This window comes from Chiloscyllium punctatum, chromosome 16, assembly GCF_047496795.1.
Source record: "Chiloscyllium punctatum isolate Juve2018m chromosome 16, sChiPun1.3, whole genome shotgun sequence".
Classification (NCBI taxonomy): domain Eukaryota; kingdom Metazoa; phylum Chordata; class Chondrichthyes; order Orectolobiformes; family Hemiscylliidae; genus Chiloscyllium; species Chiloscyllium punctatum.
This window is the reverse complement of record NC_092754.1, coordinates 9,129,214-9,143,711: the sequence shown is the minus strand read 5'-3', so window position 1 is coordinate 9,143,711 and position 14,498 is coordinate 9,129,214. Positions and strand designations below refer to the sequence as shown.

The 14,498-nt window shown below is 57.6% G+C and overlaps 2 protein-coding genes across 10 annotated transcripts in view; one reads left to right on the top strand and one right to left on the bottom strand.

Annotated features, from left to right (window-relative positions):
* klhl17 (kelch-like family member 17) overlaps positions 1–6,235 on the bottom strand; it is an 85,902-nt gene extending 79,667 nt beyond the window's left edge. For 2 of the 9 annotated variants that reach the window (XM_072586186.1, XM_072586178.1), the window contains exons 1-2: positions 4,677–4,941; positions 3,080–3,514 (exon numbers count right to left, since the gene is read on the bottom strand). The gene's annotated coding sequence lies outside the window, so the exon portion shown is untranslated. Of the gene's footprint in view, positions 1–3,079; positions 4,456–4,483; positions 4,513–4,676; positions 4,946–5,094; positions 5,408–6,036 lie in introns of those variants that run through there. The other 7 variants (XM_072586184.1, XM_072586179.1, XM_072586185.1 and 4 more) reach the window with 7 other exon arrangements.
* noc2l (NOC2-like nucleolar associated transcriptional repressor) overlaps positions 6,232–14,498 on the top strand; it is a 214,593-nt gene continuing 206,326 nt past the window's right edge. The window contains exon 1 of the mRNA XM_072586177.1: positions 6,232–6,362. Coding sequence (XP_072442278.1) covers positions 6,322–6,362 — 41 coding nt within the window. The 5' untranslated portion in view covers positions 6,232–6,321. The remainder of the gene's footprint in view (positions 6,363–14,498) is intronic.

Here is a 14,498-nt window from a genome sequence, read left to right as displayed (position 1 = left end):
CCCTCAATTCATTGCTGTCCATGTGCATGTCCAGCAGTCGCTTAAAATGTCCCTAATGACTCTGCTTCCACCACCACCGCTGGCAATGCATTCACAACTCTCTGCATAAAGGATCTACCTCTGACGTCCCCATTATACCTTCCTCCTAATATCTTAAAGCTATGACCCCTTGTGTCAGTCAATCCCGCCCTGGGGAAAAGTCTCTGGCTATTGACTCTATCCAAGCCTCTCATTACCTTGTTTACCTTGATCAGGTCACCTCTCTTCCTCCTTCTCTCCAGAAAGAAAAGTCCAAGCTTAGTCAACCTCTCTTCGTAAAACAAACCCTCTAGTCCAGGCTGCATCCTGGTAAACCTTCTTTGCACCCTCTCCAAAGCCTCTGTATCTTTCCTATAATAGGGCAACCAGAACTGGACACAATATTCCAAGTGTGGTCTCACCAGGGTATTGTAGAACTGCAGCAAAACCTCGCAGCTCTTAAACTCGATCCCCTGTTAAAGAAAGCCAAAACACCATATGCTTTCTGAACAACCCTATCCACTTGAGTTGCAACTTTGAGGGATCTATGCACTTGAAAACCAAGATCTCTCTGCTCCTCCACACTGCCAAGAATCCTGTCTTTAACCTTATATTCAGCATTCATGTGCGACCTTCCAAGATGCATCACTTTGCATTTATCCAGGTTGAACTCCATTTGCCATTTCTCAGCCCAGCTCTGCATCCTGGCTATGATGCGCTGCAGCTTGCAATAGCCCTCGATACTATCAACGGCACCTCCAACCTTAATGTCATCAGCAAATTTACTGACCCACCCCTCAACCAAGTCATTTACAAAAACTACAAAGAGCAGAGGCCCAAGAACAGAACAAGAACTTTATGAATGAGCCTACCATGGGGAACCTTATCAAATGCCTTGCTGAAGTCCATATACACCACATCCACTGCTCGACCTACGTCGAACTGTCTTATCACCTCCTCAAAGAACTCAATAAGGTTTGTGAGGCACGACCTGCCACTCACGAAGCCATGCTGACAGCCTTTAATCACTCTATGCTTTTCCAAATAGTCATAAATCCTATCCCTCAGAATTCTTTTCAAATCCTCGCTGACCACAGATGTAATTGACTGGTCTGTAATTGTCAGGGATTTCCCAATTCCCCTTCTTGAAAAGAGGAACAACATTTGCCTCCTTCCAATCCTCCAGTATGACTCCCATAGAAAAAGGTGAGGAAACAAAGGTCTTCTCCAGTAGCTTAGCAACCTCCTTTCTCGCTTCCCGGAGCAACCTGGCATAAATCTGACCTGGCCCTGGGGACTTATCAATTTTAATGTTTGCTAAAATTTCCAGCACATCAACTTCATCAATCGTGATCTGTTCAAGCCTGTTTCCCAGCTCCTCAAAGTTCTCATTCACAACAAGGTCCCTTTCCTTAGTGAAAACCAAAGCAATAAACTCATTTAGGGCTTCCCCTATCTGCTCAGACTCCACGCACAAGTTCCCTACACTATCCCTGTCCGGCCCTACCTCCTCCCTGATCATGCTCTTATTCCTCACGTATGAATAAAATACCTTTGGGTTCTCTCTAATCCTTCCTCCCAAGCCTTCGTCGTACCCCTTCCTGGCTCTCCTCAGTCCATTTCTGAGCTCCTTTCTAGTAAGCCTGTAATCCTCTAAAGCTGTGCTAGATCCTTGCTTCCTCCACCTTACGTAAGCTGCCTTCTTCCGTTTGACAAGAAGCTCCTCTGTTCTTGTCATCCAAGGCTCCTTAATCTTACCCCTTTTTGCCTGTCTCAAAGGATCAAATTTGTGCATCACTTTGCACATCTTTGGACTGTGGGAGGAAACCGGAGCACCCGGAGGAAACCCACGCAGACACAGGGAGAATGTGCAAACTCCACACAGTCAGTTGCCTGAGGCTGGAATTGAACCCAGGTCTCTGGCGCTGTGAGGCAGCAGTGCTAACCACTGTGCCACCGTGCCGCCCCTCGTGTTTATGTCCCTCGTGATTTTATAAAGCTCAATAAGGCCACCCCTCAGTCTCTGACATCATTCACACTTGGTGCTTTCTCATATCCAAAGTACAAATGCCATGTGCCACTGAGTCAGAAACTCTGTGAATTCGTGAGGTGACTTAAGGATCGATAGTCTGTGCCAGTCATGCTGTTATCAGAAAAGGCCACCTCAGAAGTATTCAACACTTCCCAATTCTCTGACACTCCAACTTGCCCACAATAAAGTCATGAAGTAGTACTGAACACCTCTCAGTCTGCTACAATGCAAACACCATTTTCACTTCAAACTAAGACCTTTCTCCACCCCCTCCCTCTGCACCATTCTCCACTGTCAGTCTGCTCCAAGATCTCTCCTTGCTTGCTGGAGTCTCAAAGAGGGTTAACTCAGCCAGAAATGATTGCTTGCTGAGAAAATAAAAGCACCTAATACCAGGCAGAGAGAGATAGAGTTGGAGAAAACACATCAAAAAAAAAGAAACAATGCATCTCCTGCTATTCCACTGCACTCAGGCCCAGTGACTCAGATTTTTATTATATATAATAAAAGGAGAGAGGCAAGATGAATGGACACAAGTAGTCAAACATCGTTAACACATGTAAGCAGGCTGCCCAATCAGAAAAGCCTCTTTCATGGTAGGGAGGGGAGTTTGGTCAGGGGGAGGGGGTTTAAATCTCATTAAATGGTCGAGTGCTGAAATGAGGTGAATGATGCTATGATTCCAGCATTATATGCAGAGTCTTATTCACCAGGGGACATTTAAAAAAAAATCACACACACAGCCCTAGGCTGTGAATGGTGCATCAAACACAATTGAAGCCGGGTTGTGTGACTTGTCCACAACCTACACATGGAAGGTGCTGAGTCTCTTTGCAGCACAGTATTGCCCATCTTCACAGGCAGCTGAGGGAGCCTTACTGAACTATAAATCATAGGCAGCTAGCACAAACACTGGCACACCACCCTCCTTCCCATGCTGCAGCAGAAATTAAATCCCTTCTTCAATGCACATTTTGTTAAAAAGCCCCCATCCCCAAACACTGAACAAGGAATGTAAATGTTACTCACAGATCAGCTGCTGGGCCAACATTGACAATGTAGCCACATATCAAGCTCAGGACTGACGTTTGGTCCTGCCCTCGGCGATGCTGATTGGTGCGATGACGTCAATGGAGGCCTACAGTGGGCTGTGATTGGCTGATCGCCTTGTCCAGCACGGAACGCCTCATCCCCGTAAAGCAAATGTATCTGTTTTAGTGTTGGCAACGTACAAATGTCCCCCAGTCCTTTTTAAAATGATCCTGGTGGTACACTGGTAGTGACGCTACCTCTCAGGCAGGAGAGCCAGGTTCCAAAGTTCAGCTTACTCCAGAGGGATGTCACCTCTGTCAACTGGTTGATTACAAAATATCTAAAATGATGGTGATGTTCTCCAGCGTTTAATTACTGTCAAGAGAGCCCAGGATACTGGAGGGGGAGCAGTCCCTCCCTTTGTATATACAGCTGTAAAAACACAGAGCAGAGCAGGTGGTAACTCAAACAGTCTTACAGATGTACAACGTGGAAACAGACCCTTCGGTCTAACTCATCTATGCCCACCAGATATCCTGTATTCATCTAGTCCCATTTGCCAGCTCTTGGCCCATATCCCACCAAACCCTTCCTATTCATAGACCCATCCAAATGCCTTTTAAATGCTGTTATTGTACCAGCTCCACCACTTCCTCTGGCAACTCATTCCATACACACACCACCCTCTGAGTGAAAAGGTTGCCCCTTTAGGTCCCTTTCAACATTTCCCCTCTCACCCTAAACCTATGCCCTCTAGTTCTGGACTCCTCCACTTCAGGGACAAGACTTTGTCTATTTACCTTATCCATACCCCTCGTGATTGTATAAACCTCTATAAGGTGCCCTTTAACCTTTTAAGAATAAGATACTGCTCAAACGTGTCCTCAATGTTTAAATATTTCCCAAAAAAGGGAACACTTTCATTGCAAATAAACCATGTTCCCGAACACTGTTGCATGCCAATACTCCAACACTATCCCTCAAAAACAAGCTGTTTAATATATCCACAGGTCTAGCAATGCCAATCCTATTCCCAGGACATGTGGAAATGATGAATCATCTGTTAGAAACATAGGACCTGATCCCAGCACTTTCAGCTCAACCAATAAGACCAGGGAAACAAAAAGGAGTGGGATATTACAGATTGAACTAGGAGAGAAAAATGGGAATGTGTATGCAGTCCCAGCATTAGAAACAAAGGCGGCGGCTTGGCCTGGGGGAAGAACTGAATTAAAATTAAAATCGATGCAAACACACAGGGCTCTCTGGATTTCAGCCTCGATGTTTCACGCTGTTACCATGAATTTATCCCAGACCGGGCTCTTTACAATACTCAAGACATCGAATCCACTCCATGCCTTCTCATTCCCTCCACACCCCCCCCCCTCCCTATTTCCATACCGTCCATTAGGGACGTATCCAAACGCAGCCTAAAAGGGAACAAAGGAAAAACAAGCTATAAGCATTTACAGTAGGAATTACAATCCTTCTCGAAAAGAAACATTCTCAAACCCTATCCAGAGATCTATCTGCTCCCCGCCCCCCTCCCCAAAACCCCCGTTTAGCATGTGTCAAAGGATCAGACAGAACTAACATTTACATCCGCTCTGTTTCCATAACAAAAGCAAAAGGCTGGCTCTCTCTCTCTCTCTCATATCAGTCCAGCAGACACACACACAAACACACTGATCCCAGTGAGGCGATACTTAACAGCCTGTGGAGCAGAAACTGACAGCAATCGGGGGTGGGGAAGGGGTTGCAGTTGTTCACCCCTCCTAAAATAAACGCAAAATAAATCAGGGTCGACCCCTTCCCTTCGCTTCCGTGAAAGTCTCTGGCGGAGAGCAGTCTTTCAGACAAGTGGACGGTGCTGGTTATACGGAATGAAACTCACAGCTGCCGGGAAGGGGAATCCATCGCAATGCCAATTATATTCCCAGAATATGAAGCTGACACCCCCCCCCCCCCCCCACCCCTGTACGTAATTACACACAAAAAGCACTTTCACTTACGGTGGCACACAGTGTGATTAAGGCAAGTGAACAATGGAACGCCACAATAATGGAACACAAAACTATTCAAATGGTCCAATTCGTCCCACCTCGCAATCCAGTGAAAACCCTGCCAGTTAAGCTCATCACAACTATTTGGAACTCAATACACAAACTGAAACAAAAATCACTAAATATTATTTTTAAAAACCTGCAATCCTGACCGCTAGATGTTTAAACAAACAGATAAGTCTTCTCCTTTCATAGCTACAGACTGGGTTCCTTTTACCTTCAGCAACAAACTGACTCCTAAATCCTAAACACTGGTCAACCAGAAAATGTTTTCCAAGCTTAAATTTATCCTTCCAGTTAGCATTCCGGGTTTGCCCCGTTGGAACGGCATTTGCACAAAATTAGGGTCATTTTAACAAAGTAATAATATGAACGGCAGCACCAACTGTTCAGTGTATCAAAACTGCATTTTTCTATTACAACGTGTTACTGTTAAGTTTTGGGATTCAAGTTTACAGATCCCTCGTGATCCAAGTATAGCTGATATTATTATAAATCTGACGATTTTTTTTCCACCTTAACTCTCGTTTTATAGAAATAGCCCAACTTGCTAAAAAAAAAAGGCAACAGTTGAATCAAAGCCTCGAGGGACTTGTCAGATATTTTGGGAAATAGATGTATTTATACAGGGCTGCATTAGTCCCACTTAAAATCCTTTTCCAACAACTAACTGCAACTTTAATGTCGAATCAGACTCTTATACTGCGCACTGCCCCAAAACTCCAAGTGTCACATTATCACACAGAAAGACTGATAGAATAGAAAGATTCATTTTTGAAGTCACACCAAGTTTAAACAGATTCTCTTTAGATCACACTGAGTCCACCTTAACTGTCCAGTATTATCCTTCACTGTAAACTACATCATCAGAAAGTGCACAGCATCACTCACCACATATACCATATTCTGACACAATGGGAATTGGGGTTGAAGCGAGACTTTTTTCCCCTGAAGAGAAGTTGGGGGGAGGGGGGAGGAGGAGGAAACGGAGATAAATCATATAAAAGACCAGGATTTATCTGTAAACACAGGTCCAGTTAGATTGACAGGATATGAAAGCAGCAGCAGGAGATGTGGATGTACCAGGAGGCTGAGGGTTAAAGCAGTGAGTGAGTGAGCTGGCTCCTTCCTGTTGCGGATTGTGGGAACGGAACCTCTCGACATCACGTTGTTACAATGTGTTCCCTCGGTAGCAGTATGGCTGCTTCCAGCAAGAGGTGAGTGTAATTCTGCTCGAGCTCTCCCTTCCCCGCTTATAAAACCACGGACTGGTACACATGCCTTCCTCAATCCGCCGTGTTCCCGGGGGGGGGATTGTGTGTTACTTTAGCGTCTTCAGCCCTTTTTTAAACCCTGTCTTTTCCACTTTGGCCTCTCGTTCTAAACTCGGCCTCAATCACTCCGCAAACCTTCCTCTGACTACTCTGCTCTCTCAAGCCCTCCCTTACCCACTCTATCCTCTCTCTCTCTCTCTCTGCCCCCCCCTTACCCACTCTATCCTCTCTCTCTCTCTCTCTGCCCCCCCCTTACCCACTCTATCCTCTCTCTCTCTCTCTCTGCCCCCCCCTTACCCACTCTATCCTCTCTCTCTCTCTCTCTGCCCCCCCCTTACCCACTCTATCCTCTCTCTCTCTCTCTCTCTGCCCCCCCCTTACCCACTCTATCCTCTCTCTCTCTCTCTCTCTCTGCCCCCCCCTTACCCACTCTATCCTCTCTCTCTCTCTCTCTCTGCCCCCCCCCCTTACCCACTCTATCCTCTCTCTGCCCCCCCCCTTACCCACTCTATCCTCTCTCTCTCTCTCTCTCTCTGCCCCCCCCCTTACCCACTCTATCCTCTCTCTCTCTCTCTCTCTGCCCCCCCCTTACCCACTCTATCCTCTCTCTCTCTGCCCCCCCTTACCCACTCTATCCTCTCTCTCTCTCTCTCTCTCTGCCCCCCCCCTTACCCACTCTATCCTCTCTCTCTCTCTCTCTGCCCCCCCTTACCCACTCTATCCTCTCTCTCTCTCTCTCTCTGCCCCCCCCCTTACCCACTCTATCCTCTCTCTCTCTCTCTGCCCCCCCCTTACCCACTCTATCCTCTCTCTCTCTCTGCCCCCCCCCCCTTACCCACTCTATCCTCTCTCTCTCTCGAAACCTTCCCTGTCCCGAAACACTCCCTTAGCCCACTCTGTCCTCTCTGTCTGTCTGTCTCTCTCTCTCTCTCCCCTTCTCCCCCCCCCCCCTTAACCACTCTGTCCTCTCTCTCTCCTCCCCCCCCCCAACCACTCTGTCCTCTCTCTCCCGAAACCTTCCCATACCACTCTGCTCTCTCTCAAAACCCTCCCTTACTTACTGTGTGTGTGTCTCTCTCTCGCACACACTCCCTTAACCACCTCTGATCTCTCTCTAAGCCCTCCCTTACCCATTCTGTGCGCTCTCTCCAAACCCTTCTTTACCCACTCTGTGCTCTCTCTCTAATCACTTTTTTTAACCACTGTGTTCTCTTTTCCTTGAGCATAGTGGCTCAGTGGTTTGCACTGCTGTCTCATGGCACCACAGACTCCGGTTCAATTCCAACCTTGAACGACTGTCTGTGTGGGGTTTGCACGTCTTCCCTGTGTCTGTAGGTTTCCTCCCACAATCCAAAGATGTGCAGGTTAGGTGAATTGGCTGTGGAAAGTTGTCCATAGTGTTCAGGGATGTGTAGGTTCTTTGCATTAATCAGGGGGTAAATGTATAGTTAAGGGTAGGGGAATGGGTCTGGGAGGGTTACTGTTCGGAGGGTCAGTTTGGACCTGTTGCGCCGAAGGGCCTGTTTCCACACTGCAAGGATTCAATGATTCTTTAAACCTTTATTAGCTACTTTGTTCTCTCTCTCAGCTCTGTCATGTCCACTCTGCTCGCTTGCTGTATCTCTCTCTCTATCTGAAACCTGCCTAAACCACTGTTCTGTTTCTAGATTTTTCCCTGTCTGCTCTGCTCTCTTTCTCCAAACCTGGCTTTATTCACACTGGTCTCTCTAAACCGTTGTCTTATCTGCTTTCAGTGATCACTCTGCATATGCTTTCCTCACTGTCTGTCTTTCTCTTTCTCTCTCTCGCACGCTCTATTTTTCTCTCGTGCTCTCCTTTTCTCTCTCTCTCTCTCATGCGCTCTCTTTCTCTCTCTCTCTCTCGCGCGCGCTCCCTTTCTCTGTCTCTCTCTCTCTCTCGCGCGCGCTCCCTTTCTCTGTCTCTCTCTCTCGCACGCGCGCTCCCTTTCACTCTCTCTCGCGCTCTCTCTTTCTCTCTCCTCTCTCTCCTCTCGTGCGCTGTCTTTCTCTCTCTCTCTCTCTCTCTCGCACGCTCTCTCTCTCTCTCTCTCGCACGCTCTCTCTTTCTCTCTCTCTCTCGCACGCTCTCTCTTTCTCTCTCTCGCACGCTCTCTCTTTCTCTCTCTCGCACGCTCTCTCTTTCTCGCTCTCTCTCGCGCGCGCGCTCTCTCTTTCTCGGTCTCTCGCTCGCGTGCGCGCTCCCTTTCTCAGTCTCTCGCTCGCGCGCGCTCCCTTTCTCAGTCTCTCTCTCGCTCGCGCGCGCTCCCTTTCTCAGTCTCTCGCTCGCGCGCGCTCCCTTTCTCAGTCTCTCTCTCGCTCGCGCGCGCTCCCTTTCTCAGTCTCTCTCTCGCTCGCGCGCGCTCCCTTTCTCAGTCTCTCTCTCTCGCTCGCGCGCGCTCCCTTTCTCAGTCTCTCTCTCTCGCTCGCGCGCGCTCCCTTTCTCAGTCTCTCTCGCTCGCGCGCGCTCCCTTTCTCAGTCTCTCTCGCTCGCGCGCGCTCCCTTTCTCAGTCTCTCGCTCGCGCGCGCTCCCTTTCTCAGTCTCTCTCTCGCGCGCGCTCCCTTTCTCAGTCTCTCTCTCGCGCGCGCTCCCTTTCTCAGTCTCTCTCTCGCGCGCGCTCCCTTTCTCAGTCCTCTCGCTCGCGCGCGCTCCCTTTCTCAGTCTCTCTCTCGCTCTCGCGCGCTCCTCCCTTTCTCAGTCTCTCTCTCGCTCGCGCTCCCTTTCTCAGTCTCTCTCGCGCTCGCGCTCCCTTTCTCAGTCTCTCTCGCGCTCGCGCTCCCTTTCTCAGTCTCTCTCGCGCTCGCGCTCCCTTTCTCAGTCTCTCTCGCGCTCGCGCTCCCTTTCTCAGTCTCTCTCGCGCTCGCGCTCCCTTTCTCAGTCTCTCTCGCGCTCGCGCTCCCTTTCTCAGTCTCTCTCGCGCTCGCGCTCCCTTTCTCAGTCTCTCTCGCGCTCGCGCTCCCTTTCTCAGTCTCTCTCTCGCGCTCGCGCTCCCTTTCTCAGTCTCTCTCGCGCTCGCGCTCCCTTTCTCAGTCTCTCTCGCGCTCGCGCTCCCTTTCTCAGTCTCTCGCTCGCGCTCGCGCTCCCTTTCTCAGTCTCTCGCTCGCGCGCGCTCCCTTTCTCAGTCTCTCGCTCGCGCGCGCTCCCTTTCTCAGTCTCTCGCTCGCGCGCGCTCCCTTTCTCAGTCTCTCGCTCGCGCGCGCTCCCTTTCTCAGTCTCTCGCTCGCGCGCGCATCCCTTTCTCAGTCTCTCGCTCGCGCGCGCTCCCTTTCTCAGTCTCTCGCTCGCGCGCGCTCCCTTTCTCAGTCTCTCGCTCGCGCGCGCTCCCTTTCTCAGTCTCTCGCTCGCGCGCGCTCCCTTTCTCAGTCTCTCGCTCGCAGCGCGCTCCCTTTCTCAGTCTCTCGCTCGCGCGCGCTCCCTTTCTCAGTCTCTCGCTCGCGCGCGCTCCCTTTCTCAGTCTCTCGCTCGCGCGCGCGCTCCCTTTCTCAGTCTCTCTCGCTCGCGCGCGCTCCCTTTCTCAGTCTCTCGCTCGCGCGCGCGCTCCCTTTCTCAGTCTCTCGCTCGCGCGCGCGCTCCCTTTCTCAGTCTCTCGCTCGCGCGCCGCGCTCCCTTTCTCAGTCTCTCGCTCGCTCGCGCGCGCGCTCCCTTTCTCAGTCTCTCGCTCGCTTCGCGCGCGCGCTCCCTTTCTCAGTCTCTCGCTCGCCGCGCGCGCTCCCTTTCTCAGTCTCTCGCTCGCGCGCGCGCTCCCTTTCTCAGTCTCTCGCTCGCGCGCGCGCTCCCTTTCTCAGTCTCTCGCTCGCGCGCGCGCTCCCTTTCTCAGTCTCTCGCTCGCGCGCGCGCTCCCTTTCTCAGTCTCTCGCTCGCGCGCGCGCTCCCTTTCTCAGTCTCTCGCTCGCGCGCGCGCTCCCTTTCTCAGTCTCTCGCTCGCGCGCGCGCTCCCTTTCTCAGTCTCTCGCTCGCGCGCGCGCTCCCTTTCTCAGTCTCTCGCTCGCAGCGCGCGCTCCCTTTCTCAGTCTCTCGCTCGCGCGCGCGCTCCCTTTCTCAGTCTCTCGCTCGCGCGCGCGCTCTCCTTTCTCAGTCTCTCGCTCGCGCGCGCGCTCCCTTTCTCAGTCTCTCGCTCGCGCGCGCGCGCTCCCTTTCTCAGTCTCTCGCTCGCGCGCGCGCTCCCTTTCTCAGTCTCTCGCTCGCGCGCGCGCTCCCTTTCTCAGTCTCTCGCGCGCGCGCGCGCTCCCTTTCTCAGTCTCTCGCCGCCGCGCTCCCTTTCCAGTCTCTCGCCGCGCGCTCCCTTTCCCAGTCTCTCGCCCGCCGCGCTCCCTTTCTCCAGTCTCTCGCCCGCGCCGCGCTCCCTTTCCAGTCTCTCGCCCGCGCGCGCTCCCTTTCCCAGTCTCTCGCCCGCGCGCGCTCCCTTTCCCAGTCTCTCGCCCGCGCGCGCTCCCTTTCCCAGTCTCTCGCCCGCCCGCGCTCCCTTTCCCAGTCTCTCGCCCGCCCGCCGCTCCCTTTCCCAGTCTCTCGCCCGCCCGCGCTCCCTTTCCCAGTCTCTCGCCCGCCCGCGCTCCCTTTCCCAGTCTCTCGCCCGCCCGCGCTCCCTTTCCCCGTCTCTCGCCCGCCCGCGCTCCCTTTCCCCGTCTCTCGCCCGCCCGCGCTCCCTTTCCCCGTCTCTCGCCCGCCCGCGCTCCCTTTCCCCGTCTCTCGCCCGCCCGCGCTCCCTTTCCCCGTCTCTCGCCCGCCCGCGCTCCCTTTCCCCGTCTCTCGCCCGCCCGCGCTCCTTTCCCGTCTCGCCCGCCCGCGCTCCCTTTCCCCGTCTCTCGCCCGCCCGCGCTCCCTTTCCCCGTCTCTCGCCCGCCCGCGCTCCCTTTCCCCGTCTCTCGCCCGCCCGCGCTCCCTTTCCCCGTCTCTCGGCCCCGCCCGCGCTCCCTTTCCCCGTCTCTCGCCCGCCCGCGCTCCCTTTCCCCGTCTCTCGCCCGCCCGCGCTCCCTTTCCCCGTCTCTCGCCCGCCCGCGCTCCCTTTCCCCGTCTCTCGCCCGCCCGCGCTCCCTTTCCCCGTCTCTCGCCCGCCCGCGCTCCCTTTCCCCGTCTCTCGCCCGCCCGCGCTCCCTTTCCCGTCTCTCGCCCGCCCGCGCTCCCTTTCCCCGTCTCTCGCCCGCCCGCGCTCCCTTTCCCCGTCTCTCGCCCGCCCGCGCTCCCTTTCCCCGTCTCTCGCCCGCCCGCGCTCCCTTTCCCGTCTCTCGCCCGCCGCGCTCCCTTTCCCCGTCTCTCGCCCGCCCGCGCTCCCTTTCCCCGTCTCTCGCCCGCCCGCGCTCCCTTTCCCCGTCTCTCGCCCGCCCGCGCTCCCTTTCCCCGTCTCTCGCCCGCCCGCGCTCCCTTTCCCCGTCTCTCGCCCGCCCGCGCTCCCTTTCCCCGTCTCTCGCCCGCCCGCGCTCCCTTTCCCCGTCTCTCGCCCGCCCGCGCTCCCTTTCCCCGTCTCTCGCCCGCCCGCGCTCCCTTTCCCCGTCTCTCGCCCGCCCGCGCTCCCTTTCCCCGTCTCTCGCCCGCCCGCGCTCCCTTTCCCCGTCTCTCGCCCGCCCGCGCTCCCTTTCCCCGTCTCTCGCCCGCCCGCGCTCCCTTTCCCCGTCTCTCGCCCGCCCGCGCTCCCTTTCCCCGTCTCTCGCCCGCCCGCGCTCCCTTTCCCCGTCTCTCGCCCGCCCGCGCTCCCTTTCCCCGTCTCTCGCCCGCCCGCGCTCCCTTTCCCCGTCTCTCGCCCGCCCGCGCTCCCTTTCCCCGTCTCTCGCCCGCCCGCGCTCCCTTTCCCCGTCTCTCGCCCGCCCGCGCTCCCTTTCCCCGTCTCTCGCCCGCCCGCGCTCCCTTTCCCCGTCTCTCGCCCGCCCGCGCTCCCTTTCCCCGTCTCTCGCCCGCCCGCGCTCCCTTTCCCCGTCTCTCGCCCGCCCGCGCTCCCTTTCCCCGTCTCTCGCCCGCCCGCGCTCCCTTTCCCCGTCTCTCGCCCGCCCGCGCTCCCTTTCCCCGTCTCTCGCCCGCCCGCGCTCCCTTTCCCCGTCTCTCGCCCGCCCGCGCTCCCTTTCCCCGTCTCTCGCCCGCCCGCGCTCCCTTTCCCCGTCTCTCGCCCGCCCGCGCTCCCTTTCCCCGTCTCTCGCCCGCCCGCGCTCCCTTTCCCCGTCTCTCGCCCCCCGCGCTCCCTTTCCCCGTCTCTCGCCCGCCCGCGCTCCCTTTCCCCGTCTCTCGCCCGCCCGCGCTCCCTTTCCCCGTCTCTCGCCCGCCCGCGCTCCCTTTCCCCGTCTCTCGCCCGCCCGCGCTCCCTTTCCCCGTCTCTCGCCCGCCCGCGCTCCCTTTCCCCGTCTCTCGCCGCCCGCGCTCCCTTTCCCCGTCTCTCGCCCGCCCGCGCTCCCTTTCCCCGTCTCTCGCCCGCCCGCGCTCCCTTTCCCCGTCTCTCGCCCGCCCGCGCTCCCTTTCCCCGTCTCTCGCCCGCCCGCGCTCCCTTTCCCCGTCTCTCGCCCGCCCGCGCTCCCTTTCCCCGTCTCTCGCCCGCCCGCGCTCCCTTTCCCCGTCTCTCGCCCGCCCGCGCTCCCTTTCCCCGTCTCTCGCCCGCCCGCGCTCCCTTTCCCCGTCTCTCGCCCCGCCCGCGCTCCCTTTCCCCGTCTCTCGCCCGCCCGCGCTCCCTTTCCCCGTCTCTCGCCCGCCCGCGCTCCCTTTCCCCGTCTCTCGCCCGCCCGCGCTCCCTTTCCCGTCTCTCGCCCGCCCGCGCTCCCTTTCCCCGTCTCTCGCCCGCCCGCGCTCCCTTTCCCCGTCTCTCGCCCGCCCGCGCTCCCTTTCCCCGTCTCTCGCCCGCCCGCGCTCCCTTTCCCCGTCTCTCGCCCGCCCGCGCTCCCTTTCCCCGTCTCTCGCCCGCCCGCGCTCCCTTTCCCCGTCTCTCGCCCGCCCGCGCTCCCTTTCCCCGTCTCTCGCCCGCCCGCGCTCCCTTTCCCCGTCTCTCGCCCGCCCGCGCTCCCTTTCCCCGTCTCTCGCCCGCCCGCGCTCCCTTTCCCCGTCTCTCGCCCGCCCGCGCTCCCTTTCCCCGTCTCTCGCCCGCCCGCGCTCCCTTTCCCCGTCTCTCGCCCGCCCGCGCTCCCTTTCCCCGTCTCTCGCCCGCCCGCGCTCCCTTTCCCCGTCTCTCGCCCGCCCGCGCTCCCTTTCCCCGTCTCTCGCCCGCCCGCGCTCCCTTTCCCCGTCTCTCGCCCGCCCGCGCTCCCTTTCCCCGTCTCTCGCCCGCCCGCGCTCCCTTTCCCCGTCTCTCGCCCGCCCGCGCTCCCTTTCCCCGTCTCTCGCCCGCCCGCGCTCCCTTTCCCCGTCTCTCGCCCGCCCGCGCTCCCTTTCCCCGTCTCTCGCCCGCCCGCGCTCCCTTTCCCCGTCTCTCGCCCGCCCGCGCTCCCTTTCCCCGTCTCTCGCCCGCCCGCGCTCCCTTTCCCCGTCTCTCGCCCGCCCGCGCTCCCTTTCCCCGTCTCTCGCCCGCCCGCGCTCCCTTTCCCCGTCTCTCGCCCGCCCGCGCTCCCTTTCCCCGTCTCTCGCCCGCCCGCGCTCCCTTTCCCCGTCTCTCGCCCGCCCGCGCTCCCTTTCCCCGTCTCTCGCCCGCCCGCGCTCCCTTTCCCCGTCTCTCGCCCGCCCGCGCTCCCTTTCCCCGTCTCTCGCCCGCCCGCGCTCCCTTTCCCCGTCTCTCGCCCGCCCGCGCTCCCTTTCCCCGTCTCTCGCCCGCCCGCGCTCCCTTTCCCCGTCTCTCGCCCGCCCGCGCTCCCTTTCCCCGTCTCTCGCCCGCCCGCGCTCCCTTTCCCCGTCTCTCGCCCGCCCGCGCTCCCTTTCCCCGTCTCTCGCCCGCCCGCGCTCCCTTTCCCCGTCTCTCGCCCGCCCGCGCTCCCTTTCCCCGTCTCTCGCCCGCCCGCGCTCCCTTTCCCCGTCTCTCGCCCGCCCGCGCTCCCTTTCCCCGTCTCTCGCCCCGCCCGCGCTCCCTTTCCCCGTCTCTCGCCCGCCCGCGCTCCCTTTCCCCGTCTCTCGCCCGCCCGCGCTCCCTTTCCCCGTCTCTCGCCGGGTCTACGTCTCGC